The 22,133-nt window shown below is 35.2% G+C and overlaps 1 protein-coding gene across 5 annotated transcripts in view; it reads right to left on the bottom strand.

Moving 5' to 3' along the window:
• CCDC90B (coiled-coil domain containing 90B) overlaps positions 1-15,908 on the bottom strand; it is a 17,454-nt gene extending 1,546 nt beyond the window's left edge. Inside the window, exons 1-8 of one of the 5 annotated variants that reach the window (XM_079105621.1) lie at positions 15,468-15,908; positions 11,077-11,196; positions 9,975-10,078; positions 5,925-6,026; positions 5,206-5,247; positions 5,050-5,121; positions 4,898-4,951; positions 3,284-3,463 (exon numbers count right to left, since the gene is read on the bottom strand). In XM_079105621.1, coding sequence (XP_078961747.1) covers positions 3,284-3,463; positions 4,898-4,951; positions 5,050-5,121; positions 5,206-5,247; positions 5,925-6,026; positions 9,975-10,078; positions 11,077-11,196; positions 15,468-15,585 — 792 coding nt within the window. In that variant the 5' untranslated portion in view covers positions 15,586-15,908. The remainder of the gene's footprint in view (positions 1-3,283; positions 3,464-4,897; positions 4,952-5,049; positions 5,122-5,205; positions 5,248-5,924; positions 6,027-9,974; positions 10,079-11,076; positions 11,197-15,467) is intronic. The other 4 variants (XM_079105623.1, XM_079105624.1, XM_079105622.1 and 1 more) reach the window with 4 other exon arrangements.
• Positions 15,909-22,133: the final 6,225 nt, after the last annotated feature.

Raw genomic sequence — 22,133 nt, forward strand, 5'->3', positions numbered from 1 at the left:
TTTATATCATACTGGAGAGAAAACATTTTGGAGAAGTTAAGGATGTGGCTTAGTGGGTAGGGCTCTTGCCTAGCATTCATGAGGGCCTGGGTTTGAACACAGCACCTCAAAAAAAAAAAAAAAAAAAAAAAATCAGATTTGAGTGAGGCTCTTAGGGATTTTCTAATTTCCACTTTAAAAGGCCATGAAAGCATCTTTAAATGGAGAATCTGAGACAAAGGCAAACTTTTATGATAAGAAATTAACTATGTAAAGCTATTCTAATTATAATATATAAATCTAATTTACACTGTCTCATTTATTCTACTACTTACTGAAAAGTAGTTAGTGGTAAGATCAGTTCCTCAATTTTATGAAATAATATTAGGCCTAAGATACATAGGAAAGCTGGACATTTGAGAAGAAAGAATAATATCAAGAATATCTTGTCTTATTGCCACTGGGCAATTATACATTATCCTATTTGATCCTGCTACTATTTACCATATGTCAGGTACTGTGCTAAGCAATTATATACATTACCTTATTTAGTCATAGTTAAAATCCTGTGAGATTGGTGGTATTATCCCTGTTGTTTTGATGTGGCAACAAGCTCAAAGTTACATGACTAGCAAATGGTGAAGCCAGGGTTCAAGTACGGGTATACCTGACTCCAAAATTGTTTTTTTTGAAAGCTCTTCATTTAGCCTTATTTATACATTTTTTTTTTGAGCTACATGTGCTATCTAGGTGATTTTTATTTCTTGCTAATTTGAGAGCTGATAAATTTATTGTGAGGAGGAAGGAATTTCATTCCTTTATTAGAATATACAAGTGTTTCTCCATTTAGTTTTTCTTCATTTCTTGTTCCTGTTATTTTAGCTTTCATTTCTTCTTGTTTCTGTGCTAATAATCATGGAGACATCCCAAATTACTTTTAAGTTTGCTGTTTATCTTCTATGGCCTAAGGAGACAACCTACATATATGTAAAATGCTTAGGTAAGCCATGTGCTTGGTAATTTCAAGTATCCCACAAATGTTAGCTTTATACTATGACTTTTCTGCCCAGAACAGAATCTTTTACAGTAACACAGATTAAATGGAACTACCATTACCTTATAGCTGTTGCTTCCTTGGCAATAGTGATCTGGGCCAAAGGGAACTGCAGTCCCAAGAGGGACCATTCAGACTACTTCTTGGAATTTTCTGAATGGAACTAAGGAAGGCGAGTAATCTACCTTGGTTGGTGAGAATGAATGATACGAGTCTAGAAGCCACTGGGGGTAATGTTTGCAACTCATGAAGAAAGTATGAGAAAGTGAGGTGGACATTCAGAGACAGTATAGAGTAAATTCTGTTACCAGTTATCCTTCTGGTTAGGATATGCCTCTGACTTTCCATAATTTGAAAATAAGCCTAAGCTAGTTCAAGTTGGATATATAATATTTAAAATTAAAAGACTACTGACTGATATAAGCTGGGATACCAATTAAACCAAACTAATTAAGACATATTGATAAGGATATCTTCTTCAAGGAAAATGCAAGATATTTAATGCTGGGACTTTGACAGCTGAACTAGGACTTTTTATTCCCCTTTTCCCCATTCATGACTGAATTCAATATGTGAATCTCAGATAAATTGGGTCTTACTGTCTTACAGGCAATATCTCAGGAACCAACAGATCCACTCAGGACATTAACTTCCTACTTGTTTAAAGTATGGAATTTTTAGCTTCCTAAAAGGATTACCATTAACAACACATAGTAATAGCACATATTTGTAGACAGATAAGGAGAAAAATTCCTCAGTATTGTTGGCTCTAAGCTCTCAGTAAAAAACAGAAAGGAGGATGACTTAGAAAAGTCTTTCTAAATGACTAACTTATTTCTTTTGTTACTGCCACTAAGTCTATTCGATTCTGCTTTGTATATCTCCACTTCTGAATGAAACTTTTTGGAGACCATTACCATCTTATTTTATTTTAAACTAAGATTGTAGGTAAACCTCAAGTCCTTCCTAACCTTTGTTACTTTGGGATCAATCTTGAAAGAGGAAATGGATACTCTAAACTGGGCTGTTTTGAAGGTCTTTAGGTCCAGAAACGTTAGTAGAGTTTATTTTAGTTGGTTTGTTTTAGCCTTAGAATAGTTTCTTCAAATAAATCTTGAAGCAGAAACCCAATGTTTTAAAGAGATAAAAGTTGAACCATTTTAACTGAAGAAAGGAAGGGTATATGCATCAGCTACGGCTTGGACTCATTCTTCACCCCTCCTAACATCCCAACACCAGTGGTGGCCACCCAGAAAACCACTAATAGTATAATTCAGGATTTTATTCTGGATGGAAATTCATTAATACAAAAATTTAAAATATGTATCTTTTTGACCCCAAATTTTAAATGGGCACGACAGCTTGTTACATAGGAACACACTAGCACATGTGTACAAAGATGGGTATTATGTGTATTTATTCAAACATACATATATATAGTTATTCAGTGTAATACTATTCCTAATAATGAAAAATTGGGAGGAAAACACCTGTTAATAGAGGATTAGATAAATTATAGCATTTTTAGGCAATGGAATACTATGCATTCTAATAAAAAGACATGTAGGTATGTTCTGAAGTTGAAAAATAAGACATTTGATTACATTTTAAAGAGTATAGTTGACTGTAATATATAATCTAATTGTTTTTTAAAGGTATATATTTGTATACAGAAGAAAAGATACATGCTACTAATAGTAAATATACATCAATAGGAGACTTGTAAATATACAAACAATAGGAGATTTGTAAAAAGAAAGATAAAGGACAAATACCACTTGACTAGTGTATTCTTCCTAATTTATTAGGGCTGTACAACTGTCCTGTCAGATGGTAATTAAGGAGCTTAGTACATGAATAAAATAAATAGAATAAAATCTAACTTTGGGGTACTGTCTGGGCTCAGGCAATTGACTGAAGATAAGAAGTTACTTCCAACTCTCCACTACCCTTTGCCTGGTATGGTTTTTAATGGCCTACATCTACTTTGGTGATTTTTTTTCTAATCCCACTCAAATCCTTCAGGAAGAATATAAGCAATAAAAGAAAAATTTTATTGTATCCTTATATCATTTTATCCTTGGGTTTATACACTTCTTTGCTACCTATATGCTTTGTCCCATTAGTAAGTTGCAGAGTTGCCTGGTGAACTTATACTTTGGGACTGGAACATTCTTCAGGCATTATAGGGGCCCAAGCAATAAAAGCATCATTATACTTTCTCCTTTTCTTCTGTATCTACACAGTTACCTTAAGAGGTAGGAAACAACAGGTCCAAAAATTGAATGACAGTATTCCTTTTCTGGCAGTCTTACCTGCAAGATAACGAACTGTCTCAAGTTTATTAGACTCCATCAGTGTTTTTAAGGAAGCAATTTCAGTGTCAATTTTATTACTGGTTTCTGAAATAACACTTTTGGTTTGAGTATCCTGTAGTAAATAAAAATAAATAAGAGAACTAAATTTTGTCCCACAGTATTATGCACAAATATTCACATTAGAAATATTTAGGTGTTAATTGTGCATTATAAACATTTTCATTGGGGAAACACAGTAAAAGCATAGTGATATTTAAAAAAATTAAATGAACACAAAGGAACAAATTATATCCTCCCAATTTTCACATTGGAGATAATTTCTTAGGATTAACACATGTGGGGCATATTCTAAAAACCTCAAATAGGACACCTGAGACCTAAATATATAAGATGATAAAATGAGAAGCAAAAATTTTAATATCAGAACTATCACTTTATTTATAAAGTCCTTAGGATGTTATAATTAAAATTTTAAATATACTCTGCAAAAAAAAAAACCCAATATATAATATGAATTGGGACCAATATACAAGGGGCTGGCAGATACATCTAATGGTGAATATACAAGGGCCAGAGCTCAGAAATTAGTTGTGAGACAATTTGCTTAATTCCTTATCTATTTTCTCTGGCCAAGAAGTAAGAAAATAGGATTCTTGAAAGAATAAATGTGGCCTTCCCTTCTATAAATTTTAAGCATAGTAATGTGTTTTCTATATTGGAAAGCCAAATGACGTCTAACCTTTTAAAAATTTGTTCTAATTAGTTATACATGACAGTAGAATGCACTTGACACATCATACATATATGGAATATAATTTCTCATTCTTCTGGTTGTACATGTAGAATCATACTGGTCATGTAGTCATATATGTAATATAGGGTAATTAATAAGGTCAGATGGCTTCTAACTTTTAAGAAAAAGACTAGGCTGAGTCAAAAAGCACCCCGGGTTTACTCAAGCGAGAGATTAAATCATGATTACATTTAAGGATTACTGAGAAGGTAAGCAGTAAATTTAAATACAGGGTTTAGAATCCAGGTTCTCATCTCAGCTCCACCATTCATTAGCTATGTGACCTTAACTTTTCTGTGCCTCATCTTCCAAACTGGTAAAGTGGGAATAATAGTACCTACTTTCCACAGGCTGATATGAAGATTAAATAAATTAACAGAAGTAAAGCATGTAAAATAGTATCTGGCAACAAATACTCACTAGTTTTCAACAAAATTTTAAGATAAGTATTTATTTAAACCTAGGCACTTAAATACTAATAGCATATCTGTCTTTTAAGACACAGTTACTGTCTCTGTAAAAATAATTTAGTTAAAAGTATTCTATACAGAAAGTTTGATTCTTAATGCAAGGTCACAGCTCATGTACAACCATTTACCTGGCGGAAGCCTCCCACAAAGTGCTGGTTAACTACAAGAGCTATCACGAAATCATGGATTCTACAGGGCTAGCTTTTTAAAGTCCAAACTTATAAACTGATACACATAAAGGCTAAGAAATGTATGAAGGAGAAAGTTCTATACATTCCCTTACCTTTCTGGTAAATTCTGTAGTTGTTTCCATAAGTTGCTTTTCTTGATCTGTAAACTAAAGGATATGAAGTGGCAGGAGATTAAAAAAAAATAAAGACTAAAAAGAATTAAAAAGAATAAGTAACCAAGAAACTACATTTACAAGCTCATTACCATATCTGTTACCCTGCTCCTTTCTAGGTTGATGTCCAATTTATTATCCGCTCTGATTCTACTGGTTTCATTCTTTAAAGAAATAAAATGTTTTAAAAAATGATATTGTAATCAATATTTATTCTGAAATTAAAAGTGGGAAAAAATTTCACTTACCATTAGTTGTTGTTTAACCTGGTCTAATTCACTTTTCATTTTCTAGGTAAGAAAGATCATAAACAATTAGCATGAAACCAAACCCCATATTGATTCATTTAAAAAAAATCTGAGACTCTAAGATTAGCAAAATTTGGACATCTATATACACTCATACATACATACATATCTATTTATGTAAAATATAAAATATATATGCTAGTGAACAACAACAAATTTTTGATTATAGGAACATACTTGTAAGTGAAAAGATAGTACAGAAAGAAATAAAATGGAAAATGGGGTCTGGGGTTGTGGCTCGGTGGTAGAGCACTCTCCTAGCACGTGTGAGGCACTGAGTTTGACCCTTGGCACCACATAAAGATAAAGGTATTGTGTCCACCTACAACTAAAAAATATACGTTTAAAAAAATTGGAAAACACCATATTACTTTCAGCTTTGAGTACACTATTATGATGGGCTACACTAGAAATTGTATATAGTATAAAAGCTCAAAGACTTTCTCTTTTATATGAGTTTTATGTACATAAAATGGAATTCTTATTCTTCAGTATGTAAGAAACTGATTTACACATAAAGATTAGGCATAATAAAACAGTGTATTTTTAATCTAAAAACGTGTTTAAGGACCACATAAATTTATTTGGTCTTATTTACCAAGCAGCATACTAATGAGAGCAGTTATTTGTTATCAATAATAAATTAAAACTTATATCACCTCATTCTCTGCTCTCAGATTTGCAAATTCACTTTTCTCTAGGATGACCATATCTTTCCTGATGGAATCCAAATGAGCCATTAGCTGTTGTACTGTTATTTCCTAGAAAACAAAATTAAAAAAATAACCTAGTGATCTAGGAATGCCATTGTTTTATTTATGAATTGTTTTCATGAAATTTAAAGTAACATGCTACATGGTATTATGTTGTTTGGTTAAGTTAAAAAAAGAACAACATGAAACCGACATATCTGAAATGCCAAAATAAAAATGAAGAGGTTCAAGAAGAAAAATGTATTTTCCAGAGAATTAAATGTTTAGGTCTTAATGAAATGAATCCCAATAAAATGCTTGCTTCAAATGCTTTGTTTTTGAAACACATATATGGAAAAGGTTTTATTACCTTTTATTTGATTGAGAGATTTTTTATCATTGGAAAATACCAAGGTATTAAATAAGACTCAAGTCAGGTACTATAACAAGATACATGCATGTTTAGTTAAAATAACTGCTTTTTATCAGCACAACATTAATTTTGTTTAAATTCTCTCATATCTCTCCTATATTTGGCACTCCCAAGAATACGTGAAAGAAAAGGTGGCCCCTATCCAATATATTTATAAGCTTTTGCTTTGCTAAGGAGGGACATTTTTGTAGTAATGATTTAAGGCAGCTTTACAAAACACTATAATGGTTACCACTAAACTTAAAATTAGGTAGCTTACTGACTCATCACTTATTGCTCTTATTAAAAGATAATCAGATAATTGTATATAACCTTGTGAAGAACCACATGTAATGGCGTTTATAAATAAAAAGCTCAAACAAGAACATGATCACTAATCCCATTTTTAAAGTTACAATTTGTGGTTGGGGTACCTGCTGGAGTTGCAGTCATCTGTTAATTGACATGGGAGAGAAAAACTTTTAAAACTAATTTTACTTTTAGATGGCAGAAGCTATAAAAATTTCAGATACAACTCTGGGTTCAAAGGATCTGGAATGCACATCTCTAAAAACAACTTTCAAATGAGACACTTTCATAAAGGTTCAGAGTGGGAATTTTGGAATTAGGCTATCTGAGTTTGAACCAAAATTCTGTCATTTTCTTTGAGACTTTGGGCAAGTTATTTAAGTTCTTTGTCTCCTCATTGCTAAATTGAAATAACAATACCTACAACTTAGATTTTTTTAAGATTAAGTAAATACTGCATGTAAAATACTTTAAATAGTTCTTTGTTAGCTATATATTATCAATGGCATAGTGATCTAATGGCTGAAATAGAATAGTCTGACTCTAGTATTTTTATGTAGAGGATGCTTTGACTTAAATATGAATTCTGTCACAATAAATGTTTTCAACTGTGTACAAAAATATATGATTCCTATGCCTTCCCCTAACTCTCATATATTGCTGGGGAGGGGGTTCCTTTTCTTTTACTCATTTCTGCTTGAATATTTATAAAAATTAGCTGAGAGGTCATTACAGATGTGTCCTCAAGAGGCTGTTAGTCCTCTTTCCCCAAATACCATTATAAAGGAGTTCTATGACATTAAATATAACACATTTTAATTATTGTGAATACATACGGAAGAGGTGAAATGTAATTACAGATTTCTTATAGAGTTTGAACCTGAGAATAAGAGATTGTACTGTGGCTCTAATAGCTTCTTTTTACTTCTTTCTTTACATGCAGCTGTGACTCATATAGCACAGATGCCTGTCTTCAAAAACTAAATAAGTCAGGTATCGTGGTGTACGCCTATAATCCCAGTGGCTCAGAAGGCTGAAGCAAATTGAAAGCCAGCCTCAGTAACTTATTGAAGCCCTAAGCAACTTAGCGAGATCTTGTCTTAAACTAAAAAATATAAAGGGCTAGGGATGTGGCTCAGTGGTTAAGCACTGAGTACAATCCCCAGTACCAAAAAACAAACAAACGAACAAACATAAAAAACCCTAACGCTCCTCCCCACAAAAAAATTTAAATGGAAAGATATAATCCATTATTAAGGGATCAAACTTATTAAAGGCATGATCTTTATAATTTTTGTGAAGTCGTCAAAGATTGAACAGTTAGTATGGACCTTTCTGAAGTGATCAAGTAGGTAGCTTGTTTGCCTGATAGTTCTGAGCCTTAGCTCTGTCCTTCATGATATCATCTTTGTGCCTTATTTTATACTAAGGGTCAACAATGACATTAGGTTCAAGGATGGAATGGGATTTTAACTTCACACGCTAATAATTTCAAAAAGCCAGAAGTTTAATAATAACATTCCTATATCTAATCCTATATTTTATATATAGTATTACATGGTCCTGGAAGCATGATGATTCTTCAAATTATAGTTTTAATTCCCTGTTTATATCACAGGCAAGTTTAAAAATTTAAGAGTAAATTATTTAAAACGTTAGTAGCTCCATATAGCTCTTTTAGGACACATTAGGCATTAATTGTTGGCTTGTTCTTTAGTGAATTTACTAGTCTGTTATGAACCTGAAAAATTAAGCTAAAATGATGCAAACATCATTACGGAGATGAATGTCTTATTTTCAATTGTAGGGAACATTCCTCAAGCTTATCTGACAGCAGTCACTGACACCATGGTCTAAGTAAGCCAAACAGTCTGAACAGAGAAACTGAGGAAGTGGTAAAGACTCGCCATGGAATGAAGGTCTTTGCAGCTGTTGAGGCTGAGTTTGAAGGCCTCATTCTGTCATGCATCCCAGAAAGCTGTGATGTGAGCTCGCCTGCACTGCCTTGCCTCATGCTGTGTGCAGGAGCTTGCCATTCCCCGAGCCCTTTGAGTCAGACCTGTTGCTGGGCAGAATTACTTAGGCATATTTGGTTTGTTTATACTACCTGGACCCTCGACATATAGTTCACCTATAGGCTGACTCTGTTATACTTTAACAAGCATGTTAACGTATTTGGATAATATGCCTATATATGTCCTGTGAAACCCTAAATAAAATAGATCCGTGCCTTCAGAGCTTGATCTCCAATGCCTGAGTAAGCGTGCTGGGTAAGGCTAGGTAGGGTAGGCGTAGTTCATCCTCACCCTCAGCGTACCCCATCTCTGAACATCTATATTCAATGTCTAATTAACTGGAGATTATAGTAAAAATCTTTAAAGAAATTTTATGTAATAGATTCTAATGTTATGTAAAAAAAAAAATCCTACTTTCTATGTCTGTGTTTTGAAATATTTACCTGAGTGAGGAAGTCTAAATTTGAAAAATTAAAATTTAAAAATATAAGTATCAGAAGAAAATGGATTTTTTTTTTGTACTAGAGATTGAATCCAAGGGGTGCTTGGCCACTGAGCCATCCCCGGCCCTTTAAAATGTTTCTTGTTTTTTACTCTGAGACAGGGTCTCACTAAGTTGCTTAGGGCTTCATTAGTTGCTGAGGTAGGCACTGAACTTGTGATCCACTTGCCTCAGCCTCCCAAGCTGTGGGAATTACAGGCATGTACCACCGCACCTGGCAGAAAATAGATTCTTAAACAGTTAATTATTTCCTGATAGACATGAATCATTATTCCAATTAAGCTCATTTATGAAAAGCATCTAATACTGTGCTCCTTACATTTTAAGTTCTTACTAAATAGTATTAGTTGACTTTAAGTATCTGTATATCCAGACTTCTTAGCCAGGCAATTTATGAAGTCTTTCCCAGTCATGTTAGTTTAATCCTTTCTAGCTTTCTGTCTGTAAAAATGAACTAGAATATATACAAGACTTGAGTAAAATATCACATAGAAAAGTTAGCTCTTCTGTGGTAGGCTTTGCAGGGGAAAAACTTTCAATAACAATTTGCTACCATCTCATGATTCAAATAATTATCTCACACAATGGGAAGATATGACAATATTTCATTCTTTGTATTATGCCATAATCTTGTTAGGACTGTTCTAACTCTACAGCCTCTCTAGATACTGACTTTATTAAAAGTCTTTCTTTCCTTCCCTGCTCTTCCTCTTTTCTTTCTTCCTTTCTTGAAAAAGATCATCTAATGAAACTGTCAGTGATAAAAATGAATGTATTACCTGTTGAGCTTGAGTGACCATCTCTTTATAGATAGTATCCAGGCTGACATTTGATAAAGTGGTTAATGCTGATACAATTGTTTCTGCTTGTGCTTTGTCAAATCCTGTAGGCAGCAAACAAGTACATTTTTTTAAATGTAGGCATCCTTATCAGAACAGACCACTAGAATAACCTTCCTCAACATTTAATTGTTATATTCTTTTAAAAAATAGTTAGAATTAAAAGCTTGATAATGCTAAATAACTCTCTAAAAGTACTTTATAAATAATTTTACTATCCTATTATGCCTCCCATGTCCTCAGCAACATTAGATATTATTAGTCTTTGTTTCTCAGTAAATAAGTGGCATAAAAATGGTATTGCATTATTTTAATTTGTACTTAAATTTGTATTTCCTTGGTTAGTAATGAGGCTAAGCACCTTTATATATATTTTTGGTTATTTATATATTTTTCTGTGCTGCTTATTTAGTTTGACTTTGCCCATTTTCCTATAATTGCTTTACTTTTTCTTATTGATTCCTAACAATTCTTATGTTCAGCTTTTTATCTATCTGGAATTTCACTAAGGAAATCTAGTATATTTTTTCCAATGGCTAGTCATTTATTATATCTTATTTCTTAAATAGTCCTTTCTTTCCCTAATTTAGAAAGTCTTCTTTATCATATACAAAATTCATATCCATGTGACTTTGAATACTATTCTATTAATCAACTTTTCTATTCCTGTGATATCACATATTAAATTGCCACTTTGATATCTGGAAATTTTTGTGCTTGTTCTTTTTTTGTGATTCTTGAACATTTGTACTTCTATTCAAACAGAGGTTATCAGCCTATAGTTTTTTCTTTTTTACTTAATTGGAATACTTTTGCACAAAATGATTATACAGTGCTTTTTTCATTAAATCTTAAGTATTTCCCATATCAGTAAATATTCTTCAAGCAAAACCATTTTAATAACTGTAAAATATTCCATTGTATGAAATGTTATAACTATTTAAATAGTTACTTGTAACTGTTCATAATAGTGATAAATCTTAACTGGAGATTCATAAATGCAATTAATTTTTTTCCTTCAAGAAGTACTCTTGTTTCTTACCATGAGTTTCCAAGTCCTGAACCAATGCATGGGTATCAAAAGTTAATTTCCTTTGTTCTAAAGGAGTTATGTCCACTGGCCTCCTGTCATATCCTTCCTTGATTGTGGTGGTCAAGAAATCTAAAAAGAGAAGACAATTTTTCTCCCTTTTAATAGCAGACGTATCACACTTTGGCTTCTAAACCATTTCACCCACCTATTTAAATACAGTTCCAGCTCTTCTATTTAGGAGTTTTGTAACCTCACACAAGTTAATTGTACTCCTCCATGCCTTTCTTTTATCCAAGTTGATGGCATTATTCTGTATATAGCAAACATTTGATAAAGTTTTTCTTTCAGTATTTAGAAATGTTTTGTTAAGAGTTGGTCTAAAATTGTAATATAATACATATCAAATGCTTTTGAGATCATTGCCTCAACTCTAATTACTGGAGAACAGAAACTGCCCAACTCTCTTTAAATCTTCAGAAATTTCTCACAGAGCTATGGAAAATTTTTACACCTATATTCCTATTTAAAGTAGCTTTCCATATTCCTACTCCCCTATATGTCCATAGTTTATTTCCTATACAGTTCTCAGCAGTAACCTAATTATTGTTTTGTTTGCCTCTGAATCAGAATTTAAGTCTTAATTGTGTTTTTAATTACTATATCTGCAGCACCTAGCGCTTTGGCACATAGTGGGATCATATTTTATCATCAAATCAATGAACTTGATTTAAAATCCTGAGTATTTACTGGTATCAACACAAGAGCCCTAGGAATAGATACCATTTTTGAAATAACTTTGTGTCCTATTTCAATAAATTCCCAATTTTTAGCCTAGACAGAGTATTGTCCTTTTTAATGTACTAATTATGAATTTCATTATAAGGTCTTTGCTTTTGGGGAGAAATCTACCCATATGCAATTTATATAATATTTTTATTTATTAAGAAAATAACTGCCTGTTAGTATAACACAAGATACTATACCAGATCCTTTGTAAACTACCAAGTAAAGGTTATTCACATTTTAAGACTAAAAAAAACCCACACTAGGAAAAGGTAGAGTGGTTTGCTTAAGGTCATAGAGCTAATGACAGATTTAGGATTAGAACCTTTTTAAAAAATATATTTTTAGTTGTAGATGGCCACAATGCTTTATTATTATTTTTTTTACATAGTGCTAAGGATCAAACCCTCATACATGCTAGGCAAGTGCTCAACCACTGAGCAACAACCCAGCCCCCAGACTTGGGTTCTTCTGGCTTCAAAGTTCATGTCCTTTCCATCACCCTATATTGTCTCTCTTATTTATCCTAAGCCACTTAATATATTAGGTACTTAAAAAGCACAGCTGCAACTTAAGGCACTACTTTTCTGCTAGTGTAGACCAAATGCGATTCCTTCTAGATATCTTCCTAGCCAACAAATACTTATTGAATTCCAGACCATGTTCTAGGCACAGGGGATAAAACAGTGAGCAAAATTAGGCATACCTGATGTCCTCAATGATTTTTCAGACTAGTAGGCAGAAAACAGATGTTAAACCTGAGCATCAACTCTATATTCAAATGATAAGATTCAGTAACGTATTCAGAATTCTATTTAACCAAAGAGATAAGGGGAAGCAGTTGTAAAGGTGGAACCATTTAAAAACACACACACATTACTATCACAGCATCAGTATTCTTTTTGGATGAGTGCCACATGGAAAGGGTAAGAAATAGGCCTTTATGTGTCAGTGTCAGACTTAAAGTAGGAGGAAAAAAATTAATAGTTCCAATAACAATTGCATCAGGAGTGATGATTTGGTACCTTTAGTCTCCTATTCCTGATTAAAAGGTCATTCTTTTGTGTTGAGAAAAAAATCAGTAATAAATATTTTACTGTTCTCATACCTATTATGCAGTCCTTAAAATTCTCATTTTATGGACTAGGAAAATTGAGGCTGAGAGCCAAGTGATTTGTCTCACATCTTATTGTTTCATAGACAGATTAATATACTTCCTCTGACTTCAGTAAACATTGAATACCTCATGCAAAAATCAACTTCCTGAATTTGGGATAGAAAATACGCTTTAACGCTGCCACCAAATCTTTGCTGAGCACACAGCTCATCTCATGTCCACTATGCTTCCTTCATCCTCTGCTTTCAAGGGCTTTTAATTTCACAAACGTGCCTTGTGTTTTTCCTTCTCCAGGACTTTGCTCAGTCCATTCAGAAAGCTTTCCTTTTCTTTGCCTACTTATATTTATCCTTCAGAGCTCTGCAGGAATGTCTCTTTCCTATCTGCACCAAACCCTAAACCTTTGTTATTTGATACTTCCACACCTGTCTTGTGTATGTGTGTGTGTTTTACAGTGAGAAACAAAGTTTAAAGACTTAACCAGCTTACCATGCTACATCATGGACTGGAACTCTGGCCTATCTTGCACCAAGCTCCTGTTTGCTGGAAAAGGCCTGATTTTACTTTTGAAAAAACATGTAAAAAAGGTGTCTCATTAAATCTAAGTTGCAAGTTTTATACTAATGTACTTAATTACTTTAGAGCTAAAACACTTCTGTGACATGACTGATTTTTTTGTTTGTTTGTTTGGCAAGTACTCAGGCATCACAGCATATATTCTTACATGCTGATCTGTTGACATGTACTATGCTGGTTGCATCAAAATTATTAGGATTAGTAAAATAAGTGAGCAAACATAGAAATTCCTGGGCTCTATCCCTAGAGACTAACTCAGTAGTTCTAGGATAAGGCTTAAGAATCTGTAGTTTTTAAAAATATTTTTTAGTTGTAGATGGGCACGATACATTTATTATTTATTTATTTAAAAAATTTTTTTAGTTGTCAATGGACATTTATTTATTTATACGTGGTTCTGAGGACTGAACCTAGTGCCTCACACATGCTAGGCAAGCACTCTACCTCTGAGATACAACCCCAGCCCCAAGAGAATCTGTATTTAAAAAAAAAAAAAAAAGAAAACATCTCCAGTGTTTCTGATGTTCTGCTAAATTTGGGAAGTAGTTATTAACAAGGAATACAACACTACTGGACATAAAACTTAAGACAAATCACATCACTTTCCTATGCCTTCACTCATTCATTTTTGAAAAGAAAATTGGACTTGATAAATAAGGTCCTCCCTTGGCTCTGAAGTCAAAGTTTTCAAATTCCGTGGCTATTGATATTATTAGGCAAATTTAAGCTACTTGTACACAAGCATTCAGTAAATATTTGTTCAGTGAAGAGGGCAACAAATAATACACTGTTGTAAGGGGAAACTAAATTTCTCCAAGAATATTCACTCAAGTGGAAGAATATGTTCAAATATTAGCAATTACTTGTGGCAATGTATTTTCCAGTATGATATGTACTTCAAAGTTCATTCTCTAAAAATGTTTAGTTTTTTGCTTTCATTTGAATATTGATGTATCTCTCAAAAGTTTCCAAAATTGCTACCATTACAATATGTATATATGTTCAACAACAAAGTATGTAATGGTAAACCTCCTGAGTGATCCTGGCAGCTAAACAGCAAGCTTACAGATGAAGGATCAACAGTCTTGACTACAGCTGCCACTGCTGTAAATGGAAAAAAAAAAAAAAAGAAAAAAAAAAAAAGTACAGTATGGAGGTGGGAGAGATGTGTTTGTGTACTGAATGTCTCAGTTCACCTAGTACCAAAGATTCAGGAAGGTGCACAGAGAATGCTAACGTTGGTACAAAGTGTCTACCTTAAAGAGTTCAAAAATTGAAAATATTGGGAAAAAATCGCAACACAAAACCCTGAAAATATTTATCAAAGTCAAGTCAGATGTTCTTCAGGACATACTGCGAACAGGGATACCAGCTTGTTCTAAACTTGCTGGTGCCAGATTTTTGTGTTTTTTTTTCTTCTTCTTCTTCTTCTTCTTTTTTTTTAATGGCTACCATGTGATTGCACGGGACTGAATATGGTAGCGAGAATAAGGCCGACCTGGACTGATTATGTGTGATGCAGTCTACCAAAAACTTAGGTTACAGACCAACAACTAAAGAGAATATTTCTCAACGGGTCCTAAAAGAAATCAGGGTTTCCCCAAGCACAATCACGTTTGCTCCTGACAGACCAACGAAATTCTGGCCTCATGTGACAGAAAAAAAAAAGGCTCAGAAAGAAGCCAAGTGGGAAACCCATGCCTTCAGAAGCTTGCTTTCAGTAGAGGAAGGCGGGCCTCTTCCCAGTACTGTATTTCGCGTCTCGGTCCCTCGCTGCCAGCCAGTGCAGCGGGTTGCCAGCGCCAGACGTGGCAGGAGGAAGGCGTGGCACCCTCGCCTCCCGCTCATCCGAGCAGGCGCCACCCACCGGGATCATCTCTCTCGACAGCACTTTGGGCAACGGCGGCACAATGCCTCATCTCACCTCTCCGCAGGGCCAGCGAGAAACGCCCGCGGGGAGCTGAAAACCAGTGGCCTCCGCTGCCTCCATCCCGCAGGAGCCGCCAAACCCAGCGACTCCTCATGTTCCCGAGATGTGCCATAGCCAGGAGGAAGCGGAAAGCGAGATGGAGCTCGCTTTGGCTTTCGGGAAAAGTAGTTCTGGCACCGCAAGGGTGCCGGGAAATGTAGTTTCCGGTCTCTCACACGCTTCGCGTGCTGGCGCTGTGATCTCGCGAAGAGTTTTTTTTTTTTTTCCCCCAGACGGACTCACAAGGTTCAGATGGCCTGCTTTCCCCACCGCTCTTTCCCAACCTGTGTACACCTTTACCACCCTAAGAAAACCCTAAGAACATTCTGGCGCCCGGTTTTTGACATCAAAATCCCATGCAATCTCCCCAGTATGAGCGGCGGCCATTACGCTCCGCAGGATGGTGGCAGACGGGCAACCTAACCGCATTGCAGCCTGGGAGCTGCGGTCCATCGGCCGCGGGGCGTTCTGGGGAATGCGGAGCCCACGCCACTATTGGGGAAACTTGGTTGTCCCACGCGCGACGAGTTCTTGCTGCTTCACATCCTGCTGCTTCGCCCCGTGGTGCGCTGGAGGACCAGCTGTTTTAGTCCGTGTTTTCCCTCTTCAGGAAAACGGATTTCCTCCGCTTTTCTTGGTGGACATGATTTTCATTCTTTATGCGTCCCAGACCTCAGTTACTCCGGCTTTTGCGTTATATAATAAAATGCTGAAAACAATATGCAGTAACTGTATTCGGAGACTTTAATACAAATCCTAAAGTAGTTCACAATCGTTAGGTATTTAGCGACTTAATTAGGTTTCCTACCTTTATATATTAAAAATTTTGTGAAAGCTACTTAGCAAGTGCCATTCTAAGCACTCTGGCATACTAAAAGAACACAAATACCGCCAGTAAATGTTTTAACACACAATTCATGGAGAGAGATAGTATAAATAACTCTCTTGAAAATTGGGGTATGTATATGGAGGGAGCAAAACAAGGATATGCTATTTTTACCTATTAGATATTTTTAAAAATGATGATTCTTAATGTGAGCAGATAATTATGAAATTAATATAATGTATATTATTATATGACATAATGATATATATGAAACTGTAAAGTAATATCTAAGTTTTATGTCTAAGAAGGTACCCTAAGAAAATAATCACATCTGTAAGGTATTTTAATATGATAAGTATTGTAATGTTATTTGCAGTCATAAAAAATTGGAAATAATTATTTAAAATGATTCAGTAACTCACAGAAATGTTGCAAGTTGAAATTTATGCAGTCGTTATTTTAAACTTAATGACTGTATAAATTTATTGTCTTAGAGATGGGAAAATTGGTAGATTTATGACTTTCCCTGGTGTTACAGCCCTATAAGCCCATTGCAAACTGAAAATAACATATATCTAAAATGCATTTAATACAGCTTCTGACTTCGGATAGTTTGATTTATGACTTTGTGATATGTGTAGAGGGATATGCATTCAGTAAAAACGTGCTTCACATTTCAAATTTTGATCTTTTCCCCAGTCTTACAACATTCTGTAGAATACCCTTGTAATGCTGGCCAGCTTCAACTCGCAGTCAGAAATTGACTCTGTGACAGTAGTGTCCCCCTCATTTAGCAGTTAATTTTAGTTCAGTGCTTCAAACATTGTTCAGGCCCTATGTGCTTTCAGCTGTGTAGTTAATGGTGAATACTTTCAATAAATTAAATGAGATATTCAACATTTTATTATAAAATAGACTTTGTGTTAAATAATTTTGCCCAATTGACAGTTAATGTAAGGGTTCTAAGCACATTAATGTAGGAGAGACTAAACTAATATTCATGGGTTAGGTGTATTAAATGCATTTTTGACATGATGTTTCCAATTTATAATCGACTTCTCAAGATCATGGTAACTCCAGGAGTATCTCTACACATAATCTACTGAGCATCATAGTTAAGCCTGGCCTACCTTAAACATGCTTAGAACATTTTCATTAGCCTAAACTTGGGCAAAATCATCTGATACGAAGCCTATTTTATAAGGTGTTGACTATCTCATGTAACTATTGAACACTGTCCTGAAAGTTTTATGGGTATACTTTTGCATCATTTTAAAGTTGAAAAATCATGTAACTTTAACGATTGGAAATGGGGACTGTATCTTTGATTATAATTTTGTTAAGTGATATGATTTTCTGCTTTGGAAGAGTCAAAGGTTAGTGGAAGACCAGTAAGTGAAACCACAATATTTTTACTTCTCTTAAATTATGTAATGGTTATAAAAAGTGGTCTCTTATATATTAATATATATTGGTTCTTATTTATACTGCTGTGAAAATTTCTCTCAACACAAACAATATTGATTATCTGACCAAAGTTGGGCCAATTATGTTCCCTTTTGTGCATTTGGCAATTAGATTCAGGGATTCTCAAATATCTTCTGAAGCTGGCTGGAGCAATAACAAGTGAATTCAGGAGCTGGGTGTAATCATATTCTACTAAGTGGGCCAGAGATAAATAGTGAGGGATAAGCAGATGGAGGGAGAGTCCAGATGGTATTCAGCTAATAGAGCTCCTCCCTGAGATCTTCATAATGCTCCTGTGTGTTTGAAAAATCTCCATTGTTGCTAATACTTGTATTGCTGAAGTTCTTAATTTATAAAAATTTTCTTAAACATTAGTTAATATTTTCTACTGTTTGTTGAGAGAAATAAAGGAGATAGTGCATATAAAATGCTTACACAGGATCTGGCACATATAAGCACCAAATAGTAATAATGTCTGATTTCATTTACTGTTGGGAGATAATTATCCATGAGTCTCTTGTGTTTCTGTAAGCAGAGGCCTCCTATGTCCTTTGTTATGGACTCTTTTAAAGGTACTTTGTATAATAAACAACCTTGGAAAATGTAGTGTCTCCCTCTGGAGCAAAAGGCCTCATGCTAACTATTAGAAAAGATTTAGGTTGCCCTAGCTCAGGGTTCCACTCTGCAATGCATCCCATTTCATGCTCAGGAATCCACCTGGACCTCTCTGCATCATACCCATGGGACTCTGGGCCAAGGGGATCTGGCACAAATATGCTGGTGCTCACACTACTTGCTATGCTATTATTGGTAATTTCATCTTTTGTTTCTGGCCACGGAATCTTCCTGTCTTCCACTTGCATCCATACAACAGTGCAGGCTAACTTGATAGGTTGCAAATAGGGTAAGATCTCTTACCCTTCACAGTATGAGTATGATTCTTCACAATCATTACCCTTTTCTGGACTTGAAAATTTTTTCAATTTCACTCACAGAAATATCTGAATGCCAGTTATGTTTAAGGCTAGATGTGTGAGAATCTAAAGAAAAGTAATCTACTTCAACAATTATTTGAATTCCTACTATGTGCATGAACTTCTGTGAGATATGTAATGACTGCAAAGATTTTTTCCCTCCAAGAATTTGTAGTATACTGGGGGAATAGAACAGGTATAGGAATAGACTTCTGCATAAAGAAGTAGTAGATAAGTGTCATGTAAGTGTTAAAAAATTCTTTATTTCAGTTGAGGGCAAGATACTCTTTGGCCATAGTTATCAAGAAGAAAGAGGATTTGAACCTGTTTTAAGGGTTTCTGTTAAGAAGAGATTGTGAATTGGACATGGTGGCCCATGAGCCTCGGGAGGCTGAGTCGCAGAATGACAAGTTTTGAGGTCAGCCTCAGTAGTTTAGTGAGGTTCTAGTCAACTTAGTGAAATCCTGTCTGGAAATTAAAATAAAAAAGGCTGGGAGTTTAGCTCAGTGGTAGAATGCCCCTGGGTTCAATTCCTAGTACTGGAAAAAAAAAAAAAAAATGATTGCGGGACAAGAGGTCTTTGAGAGAGGATTAGAGTGAGCAAATATCCTTCACTAATCTTGCTGCTTCCTACTCACTGCCTTTGCGTATGGTACTTTCTCAACTTGGAGCACATTTTTCTCGTTAATTGGCCATTTCCTTCATATCCTTCATATCCCAGTTTAAATGCTACTTCTTTTTCAAAAAGCACCCTTCTCTCCACACACACATACACACAACTTGCAGATGTGCTTTTTTTATGGACTCCTAGAACAACCCAGTCTCCCCATGTCCCTGAACTTACTGTTTGTATCCCTCATGGTGATGGAGACTACATCTGTTACTGTGTCTGAAGCACTGAGCATAATGACTGGCCCATAACAAGCCTTTACTGAATACATGTTGAATGAATGAGCATATGACTATTCAGAACATGGTCATGGGTTGGTGAGGAAACCTGGAAGACTGGGGCAAAGGAGATTTATGGAATTTGGGTGGAATTAATGGAAATAAAAGGCGAATTTGAAAGGCTAAGGAATTTGAGTTTTATATAATAGATTCATAGGACATTTTGAAAATTTATAAGCCCAAATGGATAAGTCAGTTTGAGTTCCCTTCCAGAAGATAACTGCCGTTCACTAGTATGGGCAAGAATGATTTCTTCTTCAATGTTATGAGGTGACCTGGCTCTGAGAAATGCAACCATTGAGAAAGCAGTCTAGTTTATCCCTATCTCAGAGGCCAGTAGGGTAGTAGGGGTAGTGGGTCTCAGTTTTTTTCATTGTGAAGGGCTATTTTTATTATTATTTTTTTAACCTTTATCAGCTCCAAATTTAAATGTCTTACTCTTTTTTAAAAATATGTCTTATTCTTTACCAACTATACACATTAAGCCATTATTTTTGTATCTTAAATTAATTTAACTGAAACTACTGTTTGTGAGTGGAGAAAAGCAGTGCTAATCCAACCCTAAGCTGATAAATTTCTAGCTGAAGGCAAAGATAATTGCCAATTTCTTCTGTGAGTTTCCAGTTTCATTTCTAGTGACAATACAAGTTCTTTAGGCATTTAAAATATCAAAACTATCTCAAAAGAGAATACTCTTCTCTGATGCTCGGGGGCCTAGGAACCCAGGTTGGGCATAATTGCGTGACCCAATACTTCTGCTACCTTGTTGGTTTCTGAGATATGGATAAATTAGGGTACTTTCTGAGTGGTTGCATTTCTCATGGCCAGGTCACCTGGTGACATTGGAAGAAGGAATGATTTATTTTGCCTGTACTTGTTGAGCCCAATTGCCAGAGGCCACACAGCACTGTGACTGTAGCTTTGGTGTAACTTCAAGGATTATGAATGCAGCCTGGACCACTGACATTTGTCCATCCTTTTCTCTCAGAAGAGGGGATATGAAGAAATCTCAGTGCATTTTTTAAAGCACGTGAGTGAAGCATAGTAACTGACTGCTCTGGACCCGTGGGTTTAATTTTCTTCCTTAGCTTGGCGTTCTTGACACTAGGGGGAGTATGTGGAAAGGAAAAGAGGATAGTTCTTTGTTATTTCTGAAGCAGGCTTAATAGATTTTTGTGTAATTCCTAATTGAGTCAGAGGAATCCATTTTTACAAGAGGTTTGGTTAGCTTTATGTTAAAATCACATTTTTTAAAAATGGCTTCAAAATGACCACCATTCCTTATCTCCTGAAAATCTGGAGGAAACTTTTGTCTTAATTATACTAGGAGACTGACAATGACCCTCAAGTATAAGTTTGCCAATTACAATGAAGCAAAGAATGATTAAAAGAAGAAAAAAGACCTGTCAAAACATTATATACTTTGCAATATTGCATGATATCTTGGTGTTTCTCATTGATTATTCATTTATTTTTTCAAATAATCCTTATTGAACATAATTTTTGGTGGTAGGCCATGAAGATATAGACATATAGTCCATATATATATAGTATATATATATATATAGTTTAGTTGTAATAAATACTAGAATGAAGGGAAGTACAGATTGCCAAGAGAATGTGTTAGAAAGGCTTATCCTACCCCAAATGGGGAGCCTGGACAAGGCTTCACTTTGGCAGGATAAGTACAGAGTTGTTCATTTAAATGAATTTGATGGATGGTGGTGTGGACTATGCTGTGTGTGAAAGGCAATACCACTTGAAAAGCTGGGAAGTATGTATGAGAAAAAAAATGGTTCAATTGGGATGAAGAGAGTGACTGAAGAAATAGGTTTGGGGTAGATTTAGAAGATGAGTTTGGAAAAAGTGGGTCTGACCCTCCAGGTTTCTTTTACTTCATCAGTGAGTAAGAAGAATCATTGAAGGCCATTAGGCTGGGGAGCAGCGTCAAAAAGAACGGATCTTTGCCTGCTTAGCCCTCTCATCTGGGCTTTTCTCTTAGCAGTTAAGGCCACGCATTTCATGTAGGTCCCCTGCCCTAGATAATGACCTGGGAGACCTTAGAAATTCCCTTCTTTCCTGTCCAGGGGTAACCTTTTGCCTGGCATAGCCTATAGCTCCTGCTCAAGATACCTGAACAGAATAGCCCTCTTCCTTTTACTTCTTGGCTCCCTCAAACCTCACAGGGACCTAAATGGAAAATAGAATTTTGGGGTTAAAACTTTGGAGCCCAGTTCCTGCACTGGGGCATAGGGGAGCTAGAAAATCTCACCAAAGCCTCATCCATCTCCATCTCTCAGAATAGGACAGGCCATTCTTCCTCCTCAAATCCTTGATAGGTGCTGCTTTCTCTCTTTTGAGGCTTGTTCATGAATAACAGCTCATTTGAACTCCTTAGTCTATGAG

The sequence above is a fragment of the Sciurus vulgaris genome (genome assembly GCF_902686455.1).
Source record: "Sciurus vulgaris genome assembly, chromosome: 11".
In the NCBI taxonomy this organism is placed as follows: Eukaryota; Metazoa; Chordata; class Mammalia; order Rodentia; family Sciuridae; genus Sciurus; species Sciurus vulgaris.